Source organism: Ambystoma mexicanum, chromosome 12 (genome assembly GCF_040938575.1).
Source record: "Ambystoma mexicanum isolate Mex_15411 chromosome 12, UKY_AmexF1_1, whole genome shotgun sequence".
NCBI lineage: Eukaryota > Metazoa > Chordata > Amphibia > Caudata > Ambystomatidae > Ambystoma > Ambystoma mexicanum.
The window spans coordinates 163,628,184-163,649,768 of record NC_090936.1 but is presented as its reverse complement, the minus strand read 5'-3'; the positions used below and the strand labels follow the sequence as shown (position 1 = coordinate 163,649,768).

Sequence of the window (21,585 nt, the reverse complement as noted above, 5' to 3'; positions counted from 1 at the left end):
CCTCGTCGACGACTTGTCAGCCGCTCGTAGCCCTAGGTCTGCTGGGCCAGCAACTCTCTCGTTCTCGTCCTCCGAGGACAGCAACATAGCTTGTTCTTGTAGCAAAGGCTCCAGGGGGGTCGGGTCAAAGACTTCAGGCCTCCAGGCCTCCTGTAGGATCCCCGTCGACGAGGCCCTCGTCGAGGGGACGGTGGATGCCCCCTGTGCAAGTGGTAGGGAGGCGGTCGATGACTGGACCGCCGTCGACGACAAAGACTTCGCAGGTGGTTTTGGCGGTCCCGCCTTCTCCACACTGTGCCTGCTTTTACTCGACTCTCGACTCGTGGTCGATCTGTGATGATCGCCAGAGGAGGATTTCCTTTCCTTCTCATGCTTTTTTGATGAGGATGATTTCTTTGCAGAGGAGTCTCTAGTGGAGTGACTTCCAGACGACTCTTTTTCCGACGGTCTAGATTTCTTCGCCGGCGGTTCCGACGAGGCCGCTTGGCGCGATGTTTTCGCCGACTGTGTGGAGCCCACCTCCGAGGGGGGGTATGCCCCCGCTCCATCATTCAGCCATGCCACCAGGCGTCGGTTCCGGTCTTTGAGGGTTTTTTGAGAAAACCCCTTGCATATGTCGCAGGTATCCGCCGAATGGTGAGGGTGGAGGCAATATATGCAGTCCATATGTCCGTCCCCCTCGTAAACCTTTTTTTAGCCGCATGTTGCGCATGGACGGAACAGCGCTTTACCTGACACAGAGGACATTATTACTCGAAATCCAATGACGCAACGTAGTACAAAACAGTAGGACAACACGAGGAGACCCCACTACTTTGGAGACGTTGAAATCTGAAGGGGAGCCGCGGGGGCGGGCCTCTTATACTAGCACGGCCTGCGGAGCATGCGTAGGCGGGTCCTAGAAGGACGTTGATAGGACACAAAAGTGTCGAAAATTTTTCCTTTGAAAAAGGCTATATGTGTGTACCGAGGGGTCCCGGTCTGAAGACGGGGAATATTCTAAGCATATGAATCCATGAAAGATCCAATGCTGGAGAAATAAACAATTACAGGGTGTGGGCTGTTCGGCTCAATTGTCTCACTACTACTACTGCATGACTCCTGAGCCTTCTTCCTCATCCCAAAACTTGTGGGATTATGGAACTCGAAGTCCACAACTAAGTTTGTTTTCTTAGATAACTTCCGATTTCTATGGGTAGATTTAATTCCCAAAGTTATTTAAGAATAAATCATTAATTAGGATTTGAGGTTACAGAGAAGGACAGTCTATTTAAGGTAAGGCTTCTAGATTCCTTTCCATTACACCTTTGGGAGTAAGGAGGGTGTTTATCCCGAAATACTTTGAAGGGTCATGCTTGTTCAGGTGTTATAGTACTTGTGGCCAGAGCCAGGGATCTTTAATGGGAGGCAGGGATATTATAATAACAGTAAGCCATTACTTGTTTTGGCAATTTGGAAAGATGTTCCCTTTCAATGATGTCATGGGGCTCGTCTCCTCCCAGGTGATCCTCCTGCAATACACCACCCCCAAGGTCAGGATTAGGAAGCGTCTGCCTTTCCCTGGCCACCTGGGAGGAGACTTTATGCAGGGTTTCAGTGAAGGATCCGTAGGATTCTTTACACTACCTAAGGGAAAGGAGTGATGCCGTCAGATTCATCACACAGCACTATCGTTTCTGCTTGCCTCAGCAAAGCCTGCAGTATTATTTTGGTTCACCTGCTTTTTACAGAGAGCAGTGCGAAGACTACCTATGCTTAGGACACCCGGAGAGGGTGGTAGTGGGCCGTTACAAACCAACCAATATTTATTTATAGCCGCTAACCGAGGGCTTTGCTGCAGGGCTAAGTTTCAACTTTTATTTTGTATTTTAGCCTCATGTTTTTTGGATCTATTTTGGATCTATTTTCTTGATTTTATGGAATGTACTCATGTGATGTTTTTATGGATGTAACGATCTGAAATAAACTTTGAATTAAACTATTTACCCGGATCTATGCGATTTTAACGAAAACTAAAATAAGGAAACATTTACCATGAAGTCATTTGGTCGAAAAAATGCCCAATACTTTTGGGGGGGGGATCCCCCCAAAACCACCCTGTTTTTTTTATATTAATAACTCCTCCACAATCCCCCTCCCCACCCGTTGTCCCACCCCATATATATATTTAAAAATGACAATTATTTAAATACATATAAATAATTGTCATTTTTTTCATCCAAATTGTTTGTTTTTCGTTAAAATCGCTGGACACCATTTACCCAAATAGAAAAAAACATTCAACCCATAGCTGCATATCTGGTGCTTACAAAAAGAAAATGGAAAAAAGATGAGAACTGGTTTATTTCACATTTTTAAAATTAAAGTATTGATTTTCAACAATTCCTTTTACATTTTGAATATTCACCCAGCTGAATGACAAGAACAGAAATGGCCAATAATTCCTAGAAAAGGCATACTCAATATTAGCCATGCAATGTCTTGGCATATAGCAGTTTAAGCGAAATGAGTGAAAAACAATGTGTGATTGCCAAAAGGGTGCACTTTGCAACAATCTCTCCAGTTCAAGCAACTGTTCCCTTACATTTTTGGCTCAGCACTTCCCAAAATATACAGTGAGGGAGGCGTCCACAGATTACAGCGTTATTGAGAATCAAGAAGGCAATGCATAGAAACCATAGGATGTCTTGGAAGTCAAAAGATGTGCAAACACCATTTAAATGTGAGTAGATGAAGTTTACAATAAACTCCTGTGTAATTCCGGACAAAAGTATACACCAATAGTACTTCAAGGAATCAAAACAAAGTCTTTGCGGATTCATAGACTCCCAGAAAACAATTTTCTGTGGCTGTGAACAGTTTCCTCGCACATTTAGCCTGACATTTGTGGAGCTTCATTTTGTTGTACTATAATCATAAGAAATAATACATTTTTTTGACCATGCAACATGAAAATTATAAAGGAAAGGAAACTTACTCTGGAGAATTGAGGTTGAGGCCCAATGTTGTTAAATCACTTCCTAGCGCAAGATGTACCATGCCAGGGTCCGTTTCAGCCGCCCGGATAAACGTTAACAAGCCGATCATTCCAAACTGATCAGTCACCATGCCTTGAGGTATGTTGGTAACTCGACCTGTATAAGCAGATAAAGAATTTTCCATCGTTGATACAAATGGAACAAATCAATGAAAAACATTATGTTCGCAAGAAAAATCAACTCACCGTCAGGTAGCACTTGGATCCCCTTTTTTTGCTGATTGTTGTTTTGCGTTGTGGAGCTTTTGTCTCCAGGGAATTTCGGCCCATCTGTACTTGAAGTAGCCTTTCCCGTCGTACTTAAGCTCTACCGTAAGAAAAATATGTTCAGTACCTGCTTTATTAATTAAAGAATTTCAAAGCTCTCCATCAACAACACTCTCCGGTTTTAAATAAATATTTATAACTTTACATTACTTAATGCTTCAAGTTGTTTGATGTTCCTGCATGGCAGGTCTACTTACCTGTAAGCAGTATTCACATGCTCACAAAATGGATCATATTTTTCAGCTTCTACCTTCTTATGGTAGTAAAATGACGCACATTGAAAAACAGGCCTTAAGGTTTCCCTGGGAGCAGTTGTGTATCACACCACAGAGTGTCGGTATAGCTAGAAATGTAGTGATTCAGTCTGTGAACTTCAGGAGAATAAGGAATTGGAGGATTTAGAATAAATTACTTAACATATTACCTTCTGCCTCTTAAATCTTTGATGGTGAAATTACTTATTGGTAATGTTCTGTCTATGGATTCCTCTCCCATAGATTCCTCACCTTGATAGATTATCCCCTCTGAGTCAGCAGCACAGAGAAATTCATCAGGGAGCGTAGTGCGGCTCAACATCTCCTCAACCACGTTGCTCCTTTACTCCGGACGTGACGTTATCAATCGTAAATATAGCATGCACTACGCCCCCATACCTCAGTTCACCACCTTTTCCCTGCTTTCTCTGTCTGACTGTCCGTGTAGTTATTTTTGCTGTTTGTTATGAGAAAGAGAAAAGCTTTGCCCTTTTGGGTTGCTATGGGTCTCTTCAGCCACGGGCCAACAGGAACTTTTGAATCTGCAGAGACTTGGAAAAAAAATCAAATGTTTTGGAAAATCCATCATGTATTTGCAATTGTTTAAAAAGGGGGCACCAGAACAATCAGGGAAAGCTTTGCTGATAGATGGACGCATTGTGCCAGGCCAGTTGATATCCAGATTTCTCTGCCTGTCTGTGGGGGAGCTTCCCAGTGCAGTTTTTCTGGCGTGATGAAGGCATTCTTTAACGCTGTATCAATGGTGATGTATTTTCCCTTAACTACTTGTATTACTTCTTATTCTTGTTTTTATGTATTTATGTATGCTTTTGGTGAATAAATAGGCCATATAAGAGGCATTTTATAATTTGAGCGTGTGTCTGTGTGAATAATTGTCTACCACCATCCAAGTTTTTTTCTTCCAGTTAGTGTACTGGCAAAAACTGCCATGACACAGGATCTTCACCTCTGTCCTTACCGCATACTTCGAGCATTCTCCATCTACATGCATAGATGGACCTGGTGGAAGGTCTGTGCGCAGACAGCAGCACGTCCAAAACCTCATCTTTCAGGTCCCAATGGTCATACCTCAATCTCATAAGAGCCATGCATGTAGATTGAGAGATCCTGGATTTACGTGGAGCACCCGACCTTCCAACTGGGACAATGCGGTCTGGCCTCGCAGGACCTGGGCGAAGTTGGTCAAACTGCCAACTCAAAAAGATCTGGGTACCATATCCTCCTTGCCCAATAAAGCCCATTTAAGATCAGACAGGACACGGAACCTCCTCAGCCTCCACAGTACGCATGGGGTTACTGAAATCAGTGGAAACGCATAATGGAGGTCGAAGACCAACTCCACCAAAACTGCAACTTCCAATGCCCCCCTCAGAAGAGGGAATTCACTTGACTAGGTACTAAGACTAAGTACTACTTGCATTTTGCATTGCCTTCATTGCAAACCAGTCCACTAACAGGGTTTTCCAAAGGTAGAAGGATCTCCACATTGACCTCTTAGCAAATCTCAAATATGCGAGACTGTACTCTGCCGGCTCAGAGCATCTAACCACCCATTCTCTGCCTCTGCTAGATGGGCTGCATATCTAGAAGAACAAGTTACTTACCCATTGTAACGTTATTTCGACTGGATGTTCCTCCCACGTATTCTTCCTCATCTTGTGATAATTTGTTTCGCCAGCTTCGCTGCATCGGAATTTTTTTTTCTGGCAGAGGGCGCTATGCTCAACGTCGTGGCGTCGAATGTCCCTCGACGGGCTCTGTACCGTGTCGACGTCACCGATGGTATAAATGGGACTGATAGGCCCATCGTGAGAGGAAATTGTAAGAAAATATAAACTATGCTTCGGGGTAGGCTTGAAGGGTCGATGAAGAATACGTAGGAGGATCATCCAGTCGAAAGAACGTTACAGTTAAGTAACTTGTTCTTCAAATGGATGGTGTCCTCCCACGTATTCCTCATCTTGTGATAGATTCCCATAGCAGTGACCAATTGGAGGTGGGAGTGCTAGTTTTTGTTTTCATGTACTGCTCTGGCAAAACGTCCCTCATTTGAGGATGAGGCATCTAAGCAGTAATGTTTGATGAAGGTATGCAGTGATGCCCATGTTGCAGCTGAGCAAATATCTTTTGCAGGGACTCCTCTCTTCAAAGCCGCAGAAGTAGCGTTCCTCTTGTGGAGTGAGCACGTAACCCATCCGGTGGGTCTTTTCCTGCTAATCTGTAGCATTCCAATATAGCTAGAATAATCCAGCGGGAAATGGTTTGTTTTGTCACCACTAACCCCAATTTACGACCAGTGTATCCCACAAAAAGTTGGTCGTCTTGACGTAATTTTGACATTCTTGCAATGTAAAAACTGAGAGCCCTCTTGGGGTCCAGCCTATGTAACCTCTCCTTTTCCCAAATGAGGAGGAGGATAGAATGTTGGTAAAACAATTTTCTGCGACAAATGGAAGTCGGAAACTACTTTCGGTAAGAAAGATGGTTTTACTTTCAGAATCAATTTGTCTTTATAAAAAGTGGTGTATGGAGTTTTACATGAGAGAGCCTGTAGTTCACTATCCCTGCGGGCTGATAATACCACAAGGAGGACAGTTTTTAGCGTTAAAAGCCTCAATGGACATGAGTGCAGAGGCTCAAATGGTATACATGTTAGGAATTTAATCCCAGGTTGGAATATGAAATGGTATTTCTGGATGTACATTTGTAAGTCCTTTTAAGAACTGTATTATTAATGGTATTTTAAAGTAAGAAACCACTTCCGAGGAGCGCTTAAAAATGGACAGCGCAGCCAAGTATCCTTTGATTGTTCCGATCTGGAGCCCCGGATTGGCTAGATGTAACAGGAAAGAAAGCACCATTGGTGTGCCACATTGAAAAGGGTCCACATCTCTATCCTTGCACCAGGTTACTGAATTTATTCCGACACCGGTACAAAGATTTTGTTGCTGGCCTCCTGGCCGAAAGAAAAATCTCCATTACATCATCCGGAAGATCCCAATCCTTGTATCTCAACCTCTCAAACCATGCATGAAGGTTGAGCGTGTTGACCTCTGGATGGAGAACCTGACCTTCCTCTTGCGAGAGAAGATCCTCTCTTTGTGTAAGACGTATTGGAGGGCAAACGGACATGTCCAGACGGTCCGGGTACCAAGTCCTCCTGGCCCAATCCGGGGCAATTAGGATCATGGTTTTCCTGAACTTTCTCAACCTCCTGATTACTCGAGGAATCACAGGGACGCATACAGCAGGGGAAAAACCCAATCCACTACGAACGCGTCTCAGAGCTCCTCTCAGAGGAAATTCCCTTGAGCAATACTGATCGCACTTCCGGTTTACCGAGGTTGCGAACAGATACACTTGAGGGGTTCCCCAAAGGGCGAAGATCTCCAGAAGGACTTCCTGAGCTAACTCCCACTCGTGGGAGATTGTGCTCTGCCTGCTCAGAGCGTCTGCCATCGTGTTCTGCTCTCCGGCTAGGTGAACTTCCGATAGAGAGATTGCCTCTTGTATTGCCCAGAACCAGAGCTGCATCACCTCGCTGTACAGAGGTAGTGATCCTACGCCGCCTCTTCTGTTGAGGTAATACATGGCCATTGTGTTGTCAGTCATTATCAGGACATTCTTTCTCTGTACGGAGGGCAGGAAGGCCTTCAGAGCTAGTCCGATTGCCCTCAGCTCCAAAAGGTTGATGTGTAGTCTGGACTCCGATGGAGACCAACGTCTGCTGATTTTCAGATCGTTGGTGTGTGCTCCCCACCCAGTGAGTGAGGCGTCCGTCACTACTGTTATCTATGGCCATGGTTGCCAAAAAGATTCTCCCTTGAGGATGTTGTCATTGCAAGCCCTCCATGATAGATCCTGAACAACTGTGCTCGGGACTTGCAGAAGATCTGACATATTCCCCGTGAATTGGGACCACTGAGTTCTGAGGGCCCATTGGAGGGATCTGGCCTCTGGCACCAGAAAAAGGCAGGATGCCATGAGGCCGAGCAACCTCAGGAAATCGAAGGCCGGTAGATGCTGGGCTTTTTTAAATTTTGTTACCATCTGCTGGATGTGGAGAGCTCTCATCTCGGGCGACGAGGCTTTCCCAGAGGAAGTGTGCAAAAATGCTTCGATATATTGCAGTTGTTGGGATGGTACCATGTGGGACTTCTTGAAATTGAGGGAGAAGCCCAGGTTGTGGAGGAAGTGGCAGGTGATTGACAGGTGTTCCTGAGCTTGTTCTGGAGAACGTGCTCCGATTAGCCAGTCGTCCAGGTATGGGTATACGTGAATCCCCCTCTTCTGAGACTCGCTGCCACTACCGACATCAGTTTGGTGAAAACCCTCGGGCGAGGTCCGCCCGAATGGCAGAACTCGAAACTGATAGTGAGAACCGCCAACTGCAAACCTCAGGTATTTTCTGTGCTTGGGATGGATTGGCACATGAAAATAAGCATCCTGAAGGTCCAATGATACCAACCAGTCTTGGAGTTGGAGAGCCTGAAGGATCTGAGAAAGGGTTACCATCTTGAACTTGTCCTTCCTGAGGAATTTGTTTAATTTTCTCAAGTCCAAGATGGGTCTCAATCCTCCGTCCTTTTTGGGATGAGAAAATAGGGGTGGGGGGGTGGGGAGGGGAGTACCAGCCTTTGTTCCTCTGCGCTACAGGTACATGTTCTATTGCACCTTTCTCTAGCAGGGTTATAATTTCCTGCCAAAGGAGCGGATCTGGAATTTTGGTAGAGCTGGCACCTGGTGGATGATCTTGAGGTCGTTTTATGAAGGGTAGGCAGTAACCTTGAGCTACTGTCTCCAGTGCCCATGCATCTGAAGTAATGCCCCACCATTCTTCCAGATGCTGAGAGATTCTGCCTCCCACAGGTGTTTTGTATGATAAGACCTCAGAGAGATTTGGAGGCGGCTGTAGGAGCGGCTGAGGGCATAGATGCTGTTCCTGTACATGGCTTTGTAGTCTTTGCTCATGCACCACGAGTGACATTTCTTCTGCCCCTTTGAAAAGCCTGTCATCTTCCTCTACCAACCGAGGAGTAGTATCGAAAAGGACGACCCCTCCAGGAAGATGAGCCCGAACAGGCTTTCTGAGGCTGTCGCATGGAGGCACTAAGAGACTTTGCTACCGCTTTTGAGGTCTGTAGTTTTTCCAGGCTCTCATCAGCCTTACTACCAAACATCTTCGAGCCATCAAAGGGCATGTTGCGAAGCCTTGTCTGTACATCTGGTGCAAACCCTGACTTTCTCAACCACGCAAAGCTGCAAAGCACTGTGCTTGATGCCATGGACTTGCTGATGCTATCAGGAGTATCCAGTCCTTACCGCCATTGACTATATTGAGGAAGCCTTCCTTTCCTCGCCTTCCAGAATATGCTCAGCCGCCGCCGAAATGCATTCCCACAGGGTATGTGTGAACCTGCACAGGGTACAGGTGACATTGGTAAATTTCAAGGCCATGCTACCCGACGTAAAAACCTTACGAGGCCAGGCAACAACCTTTTTATCCTCCGTGTCCGGAGGTATGGTTGGGTATGCTGCCTGCCTGGATGTAGTAGCTGGCTGAATAACCAAGCTTTCTGGAGTAGGTATTCTGGGTCAGAAGTAGATGTTCTGTACTTTTTTGGGAGATTGCCGTCTACTGCAGCAATGCTATCAGGTTTTTCCCAGTTTTTCTCAACTGTTCTTTGTAATGCCCTATGAAAGGGGAGAACTGGATCTTTCCGAGGTCCTCCGACTATAATATCCATCATATCGTCTTGTTGAAACGTAGGGGAGGCTCTTCCCCAACCCATATACTCAATCACCCTACTCATCAAATTCCTATACCTTGAGTCTGCATGTTCTGCAGGATCAGGTGCAGCCAATTCGGGTGATGTGTCCACACCACTAGCAGAATGCAGAGTTTCAGATAGATCTCTCATTTTTGTCTCAGGATTTATCAATTCCTCTGGAACTTGTCTAGTTCCATATTTTACTAGGCACTCGATCCTCAAGGATCTGTCGACGACTTTTCGACTCGAGATCTATGGGTACTACTAGGCTTAACCGTTGTAGTTCCCGACTTCCCTGCGTCGTCCAAAGGAGCAACCGGGGTCTGGCTTTTCTGAGGTTTCTGCATGGGGGTCAAGGCCACGTTCTCAAAGACCTGCAACATTCTTTTTCTAAAGCTCTCCCGCTTTGAAGGGGAATCCGATCTAGTCGGACATCACACCAATTCTGTCGACGAATCGGACAATGGAGATCTGTGTCTCCTTTTGAGCTTTTTAGAGAAAGACGAAGATCGTCTCGACCTGCTACGAGATCGGGATCTCTTCGAGTGCTTTTTATGGCATTCCGATTCCTTAGAGTCGGATGATTTTTGTAGGTTTTTTAGATAAGGCTTTCGAAGAGCCCTTCGATGCCTCCCGCCCCACCACTAACTTACTTTTCCTCTCATGGAGGGCCTTCTCCGTCACAGACGGACAGGAGCCGCAGTCGCTGCTTCGATGGTCTGAGCCCAGACACCACAAACAGATACGGTGAGGATCGGTGATGGCCATCTTCGATCCACAGTCATTACACTTCTTAAACCCAGTCTTGGGAGTCGAAGCGGTCAATGAAGAGATTTTCTTGACAGAAAATCTCGAAGCTCGGCGTTCACGAGAGCGAAGCAATCGGAAAAGTGGAACTAAAGCCAACGGGCGCGGCTTGAGCCATTTATACCATCGGTGCCGATGCAGCGAAGCTGGCGAAACGAATTATCACAAGATGAGGAATACGTGGGAGGACACAATCCATTCGAAATCTTGTTCTCGAGTAACCAGAACCAAAGCTGTATGGCCTCCCTGCACAGGGTCAATGACTGTACACCCTCTTTATTTTTGAGGTAGAGAACTGTCACCATATTGTCCGTCAGCATCAGGACATTTTGCCCCAGTAGGGAAGGCGCAAAAGCAGTCAGGGCAAGCTGGACTACATGCAGCTCTAGTAGATTGATGTGCCAGCAGCATTCCATTGGGACCAAAGGCCACCCAACTGCAGATCCCCACAGTGAGATCCCCAGCCTTTCAGAGATGTGTACTTGACAACTTGGGCATCTGGCAAAGGTGAACTAAATGGCTCCCTAGCCATCATGCTCTGTTGGCCCACCAAGAGAGGTTGTGCCCCCCCCACCCCTTTGAAATCTGGAAGATATCGGTCATGTCACCAGAATATTGCTATCACTGGCTCCCGAGAAGCTACTGAAGGGAGCGCATCCGAAGTCTGGCCACTGGCAGCAAGAACATGCAGTAAACCATGAATCATAAAAGGCGGAAGAAGGCTGATTCTGGAAGATTGGAGTTGTGGAACCGTGTGACCATTTGATTGTTGCTGGTGACACTCCTTGTGGGAAAGACTCCCCACTTAAGTGTCGAGGACTGCTCGGATCATCTGGAGCCTCTGTGCTGGTGCAGTGAGCATGCAATGTTGAGGTGACTGGAAACCTGCTCTGGGAACTGACCTTGGATCAGCCAGTCTAGTACGGTTTTATACCCGTTCATCAGATGTTTTTTCGATTGATTTATTGGCAAAAAAAATAAATCCATCGATAAAAACTTTTTTTAAAATGTGTTCAATGTGGGGGGTTCCCCTTAACCCCCTCCCACTGTTACTATTATCACCACCCCAATCCCCACCCCTTTTAACACACCTACATAATATATATATATATATATATTCAGCACATGGAAATAGGAGTCCTGTAGGTCAGTGGCACTAATCAGTCCTGGGATCTCAGCATCACCATTCTGAACTTGCCCTTCCCCAGGATTGTGAACAAAGCCCTGAGCTCCAGGAATGGACAGAGTCATCCCCTTCGTTGCGTACCATGAAGTAGCAGGAATACCAAACCGTACCCCTCTCCGTGGAGGGTACCTCTTCCACTGCACCCTTCATGAGTAGAGCCATCAGTTCTTCCTGGAGTTTGGGTTCCGGCTGTCAACTAAGAGGCGGTTGTCTGTCCGGGGTTTTCAGAGAAATGGTAAATACCCTTGTTCCACTAACTGTAGGACCCAGGTGTCAGAGAAAACCTACTTACACCTGTACCAGTGCCCAGAGAGCATTCCTCCAACCAGGGGACTCATCAGCCTTCGGTCTGAAAAAAGAATGTCCCCCATTGAAGGCCATATCGAGGAGATTAGCCTGTACATTTTGCAAAAAGCCAGATCCTCGGAGGTACGAGTCTCTTCGAAGCAGTCGACACCCCCATCTCCAGCCCGACCCAATCCTCTGCATAGAGGCCTGCCTGAAGGGCTTTGCATGCCACCTCCAGGAAGCAATCCCCTAAGTCCCCTTCTGGAAGATGACCAGCCAACTTCAAAATGGTCTTACTGTGGAGGTACTTGGCACTGAGCCTTCTGTACCATGCTTCCAGCTGCAGTGTTTCTTCGACTCAGTGTCTAAAGGGAGGTTTGAAGTCGATTGCCTCAAATTCACAGTCACAGCCTGGAATAACAGCCCTTCAGGGGATGGATGCGCAAAAGAAAAGTTTGTCTCTCTCCGGCTTATATTTATTTGTAAGGTCACCGTCAACTGCTGCCGTCAAGCATGGATGTTGCCATAAATTCAGAATTGGGTGTGCTGTTGCTGTATCGAAGGGCAGGGGTCTCTCCGATTGTGGCCAATATTTCTGTCAGACCATATTGCATAACATCTTGGCAGGTGTGCACGGGCAGGAAGAGACCCACCTTGAGGTAACTGGGCATTCAGGTTTGCATACGACAAAGCCAGCCATTTTGACATTAGGGGATGCATCTGGCCGACGCGCATTGTGCAAGCCTCCAGCGAGCTACATTAGCTCTGCTTGGTCAGGCAAGGTCTGGTACCAGGTATTGCCCTGCCCCCGGCCAAGTGCAGCATCCCAAAGGGGAAAGGAATCTCCCCCCACCTCCCCGTTGTTGTGCAATATTGTTTGGCTGGGCGCAAAGAAATCTGCCATCTACTCCAGCACATAGCCTTTGTCTAGAAACAAAATCAATGGGGGGTAAATCCAACCCGAGCACTCATCGCCTCCACTGTGGGCGGTGGTGACAAAGTAGCCTTTGAATTGGTAGAGTAGGACCTTTTTTCAACACCTTTGCGTCGATGTCCTGGGCATGGTCGGTGTTGATGGCGCTGAAGCCCTGCTTAGCGTAGCCTTCTCAAAGAGTGGATGCATTTGTTGCTTGAAATCCTCCTACGTGCCCCGCCTGATAGCTAAGAATGATTCCTGTTTTCCGAAAAGTCAGTCGCACCTGTGCGGCTGCTTCTTTCTGTGGGAGGATGCGGAGAAAAGTGAAGAGTCTAATGGTGCAAATTGAATATTTTCTTGACTTTCTTATGCTGCCTATCTTCCTTTTCAGAAGAGGGCTCTTCGGTTTAGTTTCCAACATGGCCAGCCCTAGCTCCAGTTTGGCTGAGCATTCACAAAGAGCCTACGGGTTAGACTGACAGGAAGCACCCCCAGAAACCACGCAGATGTTGTGCCAGTCGGTGATAGACTCCTGGAGCTGCAATCCCAACAGCATTTGAACGACAACAAAGTCTTGGGCCCCCTGACATACGGACGCAGATATCAATTTCACATTTTTAGCCTTGTTTAGAAACTGCATGCTGAGCAGGAAGAAAAAAAGGAATTGAGGTATGGGGGTGTAACGCTTGCTAAATGTATCGTCGCTGATGTCGTATCCGGATTTGAAATGTGGAACGGGTGAGACTACATCAAGCTGTACTATGCCCAGTCTCCCCCACCCCCCCCAGTCACATTTTTCCAACCAGCTGACAAAGGGGATTATCTATCAAGATAATGAATCTGTGGGAGCATGCAATCCATTAAACCCCCCCTTGCTTCATACAGTTGGGTTTGGCCAATATCACAACTGACAGAATGCTCGGTTCATAGAACCAATGGGATGTTCCCCAGAGGATTACTGCCTCCCAAATTATAAGGAGGAAGCAGGTTGCAGAAACTTAACAAAATGAGTAACAGGATTGAAAATGTGTGCTCACCATTAGCTAGTGATAACTGACTATTGGCAAGTAAGACATGGTTTGCTACGTGGTTCTACAGGGGTAGAAGGGGAGGGTAATCGTTTGTCTGGCTAGTAGCTGGCAACTTTTACCTACGGGTAAAATGTTTTTCTCTTTAGCCCTCCTACCACTTGCTCCCTGAGAAAAATATAAGTTCTGAATACCAGGACCAGACAACAATGTCTAAAGGTGTGCCACCATAGGCATCCCTCATCATTGTGGTGTACGGTGCCACCAATAGACAGGATGGGGATTATTTGTTGTGGCCACATCCATAGCAACTACGGTTTTGTATGTGCCCAAACACCAGATAACCCTGTACTTTTGTAACTACATGTCCCAGAAAACCTGGAATGCATGCCATATTGTGTGCTCTTCAAGCACTCGCAGACATGGAGCATCATTGTAAAAGTAGCCTGGTAGAGGGCACTTTTCTCTAACCTTTTCAGCAAACATGGTTATTCTGTCTTGCAATATGCTCTGTGGTGCAGACTTCTTCTTGTCCTACTGCCTGAAGTCAAGCACCGGTTAAAGTGATGTTTTAAGTATGTGTTAAGGGCTCTATATTTGGAGGAAGTTCATAATGCAACATACCACAAAGTTATGTTTAATTTAGAGACGTATGTGCATGGCTTGTGACATTGCTAAAGTAGCCTTTTAATAAACAAGGTTCAATGATTTTACACAGAGTGCCAGTATTGAAATATGTAAGAAATTAATAGAAAGATCAGTGAAGGGTGCAAGTCTGACATTGAAGTGGCTTTTCCGGAGACAGAGGAAAAAGCCAGAACTCAGCGAAAAACACACTGAATAGGCCAACCCCTGAATTGAAGCACTTATTGCAGACTCATGTCACAAAGGAGAAGCATCCTGGGACATACAGCCAAATGTTGAGAGCTTATTTTAATGGGTGGAGTATGACAAATGCATGTGCATTCAAAAACACATATCTAGAGAATATTACCTAGTGCAGGAAAAAAAGCTGTGATAAAGCATTGTGGTAACATGCACACATATTTGGCAGTGTGTCCAGAGCATTTGGATAATCAGAACATAGTTGCCACATGCAAGTTCAGCGCCCAGTTGCCTAAGGGCTTGGTGCCCTCTATAAATAAACGAAATGGTAAAAGACTATCAAATACTTGTGTTAGGACTGTTTTTCTGAAGTGCTACCAACTTCATCAAAACCATTCAACTGAGGCAGTACAAGACGCCACTCTTAGTATAAGGCTGTACCACCTGTGTACGTGGTAGCATAGACAGAGCAGCCAGGCTTATCTTGGGAGGGAGAGAGGGCTGTAGAATCAGTACAAATGAAATAGTTCTACAAATGGTCCAAAGAAACACTGAAACACTATGTATGTAAAAAATAAAGGATTTATTTAAATATAAGTAGGCCCAGATAAATCTAGGGTAAAAAAGCACAAACGCATATGAAATCACAATTATAAAAATAAAAAAACACTATTCTTGAAGTTACACAGACCCAAGTATAAACCTTATTTGAAATACCCAACAGTAGTTCTAGGGAAGTCAAAACCTTTTCATACACATTCAGTATAGGTCACACACATTCTTGGGGAGTAAAAACAATGGTTACTTTCACAATTACATTCCGTAATGCAAGGACAGTAGACCGTACCAGATGTACAGTGACTCAGTACAAATCACATAATCAGTCAACAGGACAATATGCTTTTTGTGAATAGTGGAACACTTATTCCAGTTACAGTAAAAACATATAACTACTTTTGTGATAAACAGTTATACTAGGTGAGTAAAACCTAAGGATGTAATATTCAATTACAGGCGCTTTTCAGATAAGTGAAACAGATTGTGATAACTTATTTTTGGATGGCACACAGCTATCTCAAGGTAAGTAAACCCCATATACTTTTTAAAAAATTTCACAAGGAGTCCAGGTTAGATCTTTACCAACTATACAAGTGACTGTTGTAGGACTTACAATGTACAGTTAGAACCACAGACTCTGGATTACATAGCAAAGTGAAAGTAAAACCCAATGTTCCACTTTACTGAATGACTCAGTTATTCTAGATAGGCAACAACCTAATACAGACTTATTCTGGACAGGCTAACAGCAAGCCAGCGGAAGAAAGACCCAGTGGGGGGACACACATTCAATTATCCTAACAGGACGAAGCTGGTGGTAACAGTTGGAGAACACTCATACAAATATCCTGCAGGAATAATCTGGTGAAACCAACACATTACTTTTGGGAAGAGGTACATCCTAATCACGTGAGTAATATACCTTCACATCTACTTTATGTTAGAATGGCAAAACAGTGTCTAAGGAAAGAAAAGATGTTAACATACTTTTAACAATAGTGCATCACACATCCAAGGTAAGTAAGAACTTTTGTAACTGTTCACTCTTAAGAGTTACAGTTACCAACCAACTCTTTTACAAGTAAGCAACTTTTAAACACTTATTTTCTTTTCTAGGCAAAAGGCCCACTCCCTTAAAAGTCTTTCCCTTATTCTTGGAGCATGAGTGTTCTCAGTGGCAGAAGGGGGGTCACTAGGATCTAGTGTCCAACAGGCAGTGTCAGGATAGGTTCTTAAGCAGCAAAAGTCAGAGTTCCTTAGGAAGACTGGGGAAACCAGGGAGTACTTTATTTCTGAGTTAGAAGAGGGTCCAGGTGCTTTGGAGTGGAACTGGGTGCACTGGATGAGAGGCCTCCCCATCACAGAAAACACCCCACAGCTACACAGAAATCATAACCAGCTTAAGGTAAGTACACACCCGAGACAACACAGTACCTCAGCATTGAATATTTTGCAGCAGGAGGACTTCAGGGTCTGCTGCCAAATACCCGGTCAGTGGATTCGTTATCGTGGCGACTGAAAACAAGACTTCAGAAGGAACTTTGCAGCAGGGATCAATGAAGAAGGCTCTAGGCCAGGTGTTCCTCGCGGCAGAACACGGTTCTGTGGATTTGGCGCCTTTTCAAGGAGCACAGAAGACGACAGAAAAAGTTGAATGCTCATCGTTAAAAGGTCCAGCACTCTGTTGAGGGGTCTTTTCAGACTCGATTTGTGTCTTTGGAGATCCACCAGGATGCCCACAAAGTTTCTGCGAAATTCTGAAGACTGTAGTGGCTTGAGGTCGCAGGTTATTGCAGAGATGGCTCAAAATGCAGGTCTTCTCAAGTCTAGTGGGTCTCATCAGGTTTTGGGTCAGGGTCGTTTTCAGAATCCCCAGGTCGATTGGAAGGAAGAGCTACAGCAGACTCAGGTTACACACTAGGCTCTCCGATCGCTGGAAATCGTTTCTGCCGCTTTTCCTTTATCATCCTCTTCAGTTTCGGGTCTGTGGTCGACTTCTCTTCAGCTTCCAGGTTTGCAGTATGTAACAGGAAATACAGTACAACCTCCGCATTCCCTCCCCGCATTTTACAAGAAGGGGTGATTGTTACGCTCACCTGGACCCCACAGGGGTGTCGATCGGACCCGGACAGCTGCAATCTCCTTCAACGTGATGCGTAGTGCAGAGAGGACTGTCTGGACTGGCCCGCCTAGTCTTGTCTGCTGGACCCGAAGAAGTATTTTCCTGCAAGTGGAGACAGGGATTAACCACCTGTGGGTTTTAGCGATGGCCTCCCAACTGTTCTCGCTCTCCCCCACTAATCATCTCCGATATCCCCTCAGTAACCTCACCTTATGTTCATAAAAGATGAGCTCTCCATCCTGCGTGTCTTGCAGGGGCGCGTAGATACCAGTTACTTCACTGGTTTGAAGGCGTTGGGAGAGTTCCGGTAAGTATTGACTCTGAAGTCCCTGGCGGGATTGGTAAGTATCAAGTTCAAAGAGTTCAATGTGCTCGATGTTCACTCTTGTCCCCTTCCTTCCTTAAGTTGCAACTGAGTTCGTGAGAAGAAGGTCTCGTAGCTGCTCCTGGCGTTCAGGTAAGAGTGTTAACCAACGCTGTCCGGTAACTATTGCATGCGTTAACGTGTTGTTTTTTTCCCTCTTTACAGATGAGGCATATGAAAATGTGGAGAGTTATGGAATAATACCACCGGTGGTAAGTCTATGGTGGTAAGAGGTTGTATTTGTTGATTCCCTTGGCTCACCTTGTTTTTTCTTGTGTCCCCTAGGTGCCGGATTACGGCGAAGAAATGATGGACAGTGCCAGATCGAAAGATGCTGTGAGAACTGGCGAGTATGGCGCCGTGCTGGAGCTGGCGAAGCGACGCATGCAGGACGGATGTACTTTCCAGGTCCGGAGATGAAATGGTTCCGGAATTAGGTGAGGAATTTGAAATAAGTTAGTTTTCTAACCTTGTCCTTTTCTTTTTTATTCTAGGAGCTCCGGATTCGAGGCGGGCATGGCAGAAGACTGGATGCTGGCTGCAGGCACGGTGTGCGTCACGCTGCTGGATGCAGAATAACGTGAAGCATGTGCTGCTGTTCGGGTGTGGTTCCAGGCCTCATGTAGGCTTGGACTCTTTTGCAGCATGGTCTGCATCAGGTAAGTAAAGTCTATGAGCCTGACGCCTATGGCGCCAGGACTGATTTCTATGATGAGCCTGGCGCCTAAGGCATCAGGGCTGAACCCAGACAGCCCCCAGCCGGGGCTGCTGAGATTTAAACAAATGTCTGGATGCCTGCTCCCCGGATCTTAGGGCCTTGGTCCTGATGCCCAGGGGTAGGCATCATGACAGTGTTCTGGTTGTCCAATCAGGACTGCCAGCCCCCACACTGGGATTTGTCCCCATGCAGGCAAGGAGGAAGACAAAGGGCTGTGGAGTCTTGGACTCCTGCCTCGCTTCCTGCCCTCACAAACAGACTGGAGGCCTTGGCAGGGAGTCCAGGGGACTCCCACCAAAGATAAAAATCACACAAAGGTATTTACCGCCCTGGATGTCAGGGGAAGGAACATGGAATGGGGAAGAAACTCTATAATGGTGAAGAAAGAAGACTGGGGCCATTTTGGTAAAATGAGCACCCTTAGGTGCCTGTACTGCAGCTGTGAACACAGCCCGCGGTAAAGGTGTACCAAATTAATACAAGATATCACTTCTACCAGCCATTGAAGGTAAGCTTGTCCCTGTAACAGAATTGTTACTTTTTTAGTGTGAAAGGGGACGCATTGCATTTCCCCAGCACTCCACATAAGGTGGGAGTGCTGGCTTCACAGAACAAAATGTAAAAGGCATCCAAAGATCCTTTCTACCCTTGGGAACTGTAGTTCACACAAGGTTAGCAAGAGAAAGTTAAATGGGCAGCCTCTATGGCAACCCAGCAACAATAAGCACTTATTGCCAATAAGCTGTTAAAGAGGATAACTTTAAAAATACATAATGGAGAGTCAGAAAATGACACCCATAAAAAGAGTTAAAGATTTTGTGAGTGTGGAAAAAGGTTCCCATTCAAAAAATATCCAACTAGTAAAGCAAAAAGTTCTGGGGTTGACCCAGGTCGGGAAGATTTACCAGTTCTGTGAAAAATCTTACCTAACAAACTGTGTCACTTTCCAAACTTCCCCGTTCCATAGTCCTAACCTCTTTACCCTCACTACAGGGCCCTAAAACCTCCTCCACTCTCCAGAGACCCTAATTGTTCTTCCCTTTCTGGCTCTGTGCAGTCCAATTACTGATAGTTCAATAGTGCAGAAATCTGAAAGGGGCTGCCAGACACATACCATCTCTGTAGAGAGCTTGGAGCTGGGGATGGCACAGTGAGAACCAGAAGTGGTCTAGTCCAAAAAGAAGAAAATCACTTATACTGGCAGTCTTTAGTCCTTGTGCCTGCAGATTAATTCCAGACGACAACACTCTGGCCTAACCAAAAAGAAATGTTTAAAGAGCAGCCAAGGGTATGTGCATAGAATTAGACTCCCTTTATTACCATAGTTGCAAAGAGGTTGGAAGAGAACAAGTTAAACAGCAGTAAATTTTAAAAGGGGGTTAGGGGTCAAGGCCTAATAGAAAATTGTACAACTACCACCACTGTAAATTGTACGTACTTGTACATGCAGTCCTCCTTTCTCCTGTGAGAAACCTGTGGGTATTTTCCCTAACCAGCCCCGAGAGACCCTTATTCAGGTGGCTTGGGAAGGACCAATGTTCTCAGACCCCCAACTCCAGGGGTGGACGGAAGAGAGCAGCACCTGGAAGGGGGAATCTGAGGTTGTGTCAGGCAAAGACCACAGGTGAGACCGTATTATACCGAGGAAAAGAGCGGAAGACGAGATCTCAGATGCCTTTATAGTCTACATGACATCTACCTCCCTTCCTCCCAACTCTGAGAATCGTAATTTTTCCGTTATTCCCCATTCTAATGATCCCTCCATACACAACAAATTCCCCAGGAACCCAAACCCCAGTGCACACAAAAACCATCTCTCTCAAAATCCCTGTTTTTCTGTTCCCTACCCGCATACCCCCGGTCATTCTTTTCCATGCCCCTCTAGCCACTATTTCCCACACTCCCCGGCAACTCAGATAAAACACTACTGATCCCACAATCCTCCCAACCATTCCAATTTGCTTCCCTATCAATCTCACCCTTCTGACTTTACCAACACCCCTTGGAAAAAAATATAATTTCCCATGACAAACCCTTTCCTTTTGACACACTTTGTTACCCCCACGGACGACGGCAGACTAACAACAGAGCCGTTTGCCTGACATGGCCCAATACAGGTGTCAGGCAATGGACGGCAATCACACACACCTGACGGCCCTTTCCTTTCCCAACATGGATAAAAGGTGGAGCAAGAGAGTACAGTACGAGCAAGGCAGACCACACAATGAGACGGCTATCCAGGCCCGGCAGCTCAAGAGGAGGAGAAAGACGGCGAATATTGAGAGGCTGACAAGGAGAGACATGACCTTGCCCTTTTCGACGCAGACCTGCGGAACCGCCGCAGAGATAATCATAAGACCAAGGACAATAGTCCAAGAGGGCGGCAGCAGATGTCAACAGTACACAGAGCGTATCGACGCTGATAAGCCATAGCGAGGGAGAGCCTCCTACCGTGCTACCGGCCTGGACTCTAGTTAAAAGGAAAGCCAAGCGGTTCATCACAGCCAGTGAGTCGAGAGAGAGTCGATTAGAACGGGCTGTGGTAAATTAAAGTCACAAAGTGAAAGAAGTTTTAAAGAACTGTAAAATTGTAAAGGGGAGACTAGGGGACCGGCACCACGCGGGTGCTGCTCTGAGAAACTATGGTCGATCCCCGTCTGAGTGAAACTGCAGAAACCAGAAGACTGTAGGAGAGCTGCCAAGATAGGTCAAAGTAGTCATACAGCCAGTCAAGCAAAATCCCCGCACAGTCGAAAACCTTTGACCTACGAGCTATAAAGAAAGCAAGGGAAGTGAATCCCGTGAACATTGAAAGTGAATGTGAAGTTGGCAAGAGTGAACCCGGAAGAGGGATGCTGACGAGAGAGGGCAAAGTCTAAAGTCCCAGGAAACAGTGTGTTGACAAAATTGAACCCGGCCGAGGGATGTCCACTGGAACGGTTTAAAAAGACATTGAGATTTGTGAAGGAAAAGCCCTATTGAACCTGCTGGAGGGAGGCTGAAAGAGCAGTCTGCATCCGGAAAAGGGGGACCCAAGGGTGAATCCATCACCTGAGAAACACGTAGAACATAACTTTGTGTGCGTTTTTTTCTTGGTAAAACCCATCAGGCCCTCAGGAGCAGGAAACCTCCACCACTGAAGGCCATGATATCGATAGGAACTGTGTTGATCCAAGCCCGGAAGAGGGAGATCCAGCGGGTGCAAAACTATCACTCAAACACCACAAAGAACAAGGGTCAGAGCCCAGAAGAGGGGGACCCAGGGGTGAAGAATCCTCACTCCAAGTAAAACCAGGAAACAAACTTTCATTCTGTTGAAGGAAAATTTGTGTTGAGATTTGAATATGTCAAGCCCTCGAAGGCAAGAGACTTTCAAGAGAAACGAGACTTGGTCATCGACAGCCCTGATAGCTGCAAGTGGAA

The 21,585-nt window shown here is 46.1% G+C and overlaps 1 protein-coding gene across 9 annotated transcripts in view; it reads right to left on the bottom strand.

Moving 5' to 3' along the window:
• CNOT2 (CCR4-NOT transcription complex subunit 2) overlaps nt 1–21,585 on the bottom strand; it is a 1,422,938-nt gene that overhangs the window by 188,989 nt on the left and 1,212,364 nt on the right. For all 9 annotated transcript variants that reach the window (XM_069628237.1, XM_069628243.1, XM_069628241.1 and 6 more), the window contains 2 exons: nt 3,224–3,344; nt 2,978–3,134 (listed from right to left, as the gene is read on the bottom strand). In XM_069628237.1, coding sequence (XP_069484338.1) covers nt 2,978–3,134; nt 3,224–3,344 — 278 coding nt within the window. The remainder of the gene's footprint in view (nt 1–2,977; nt 3,135–3,223; nt 3,345–21,585) is intronic.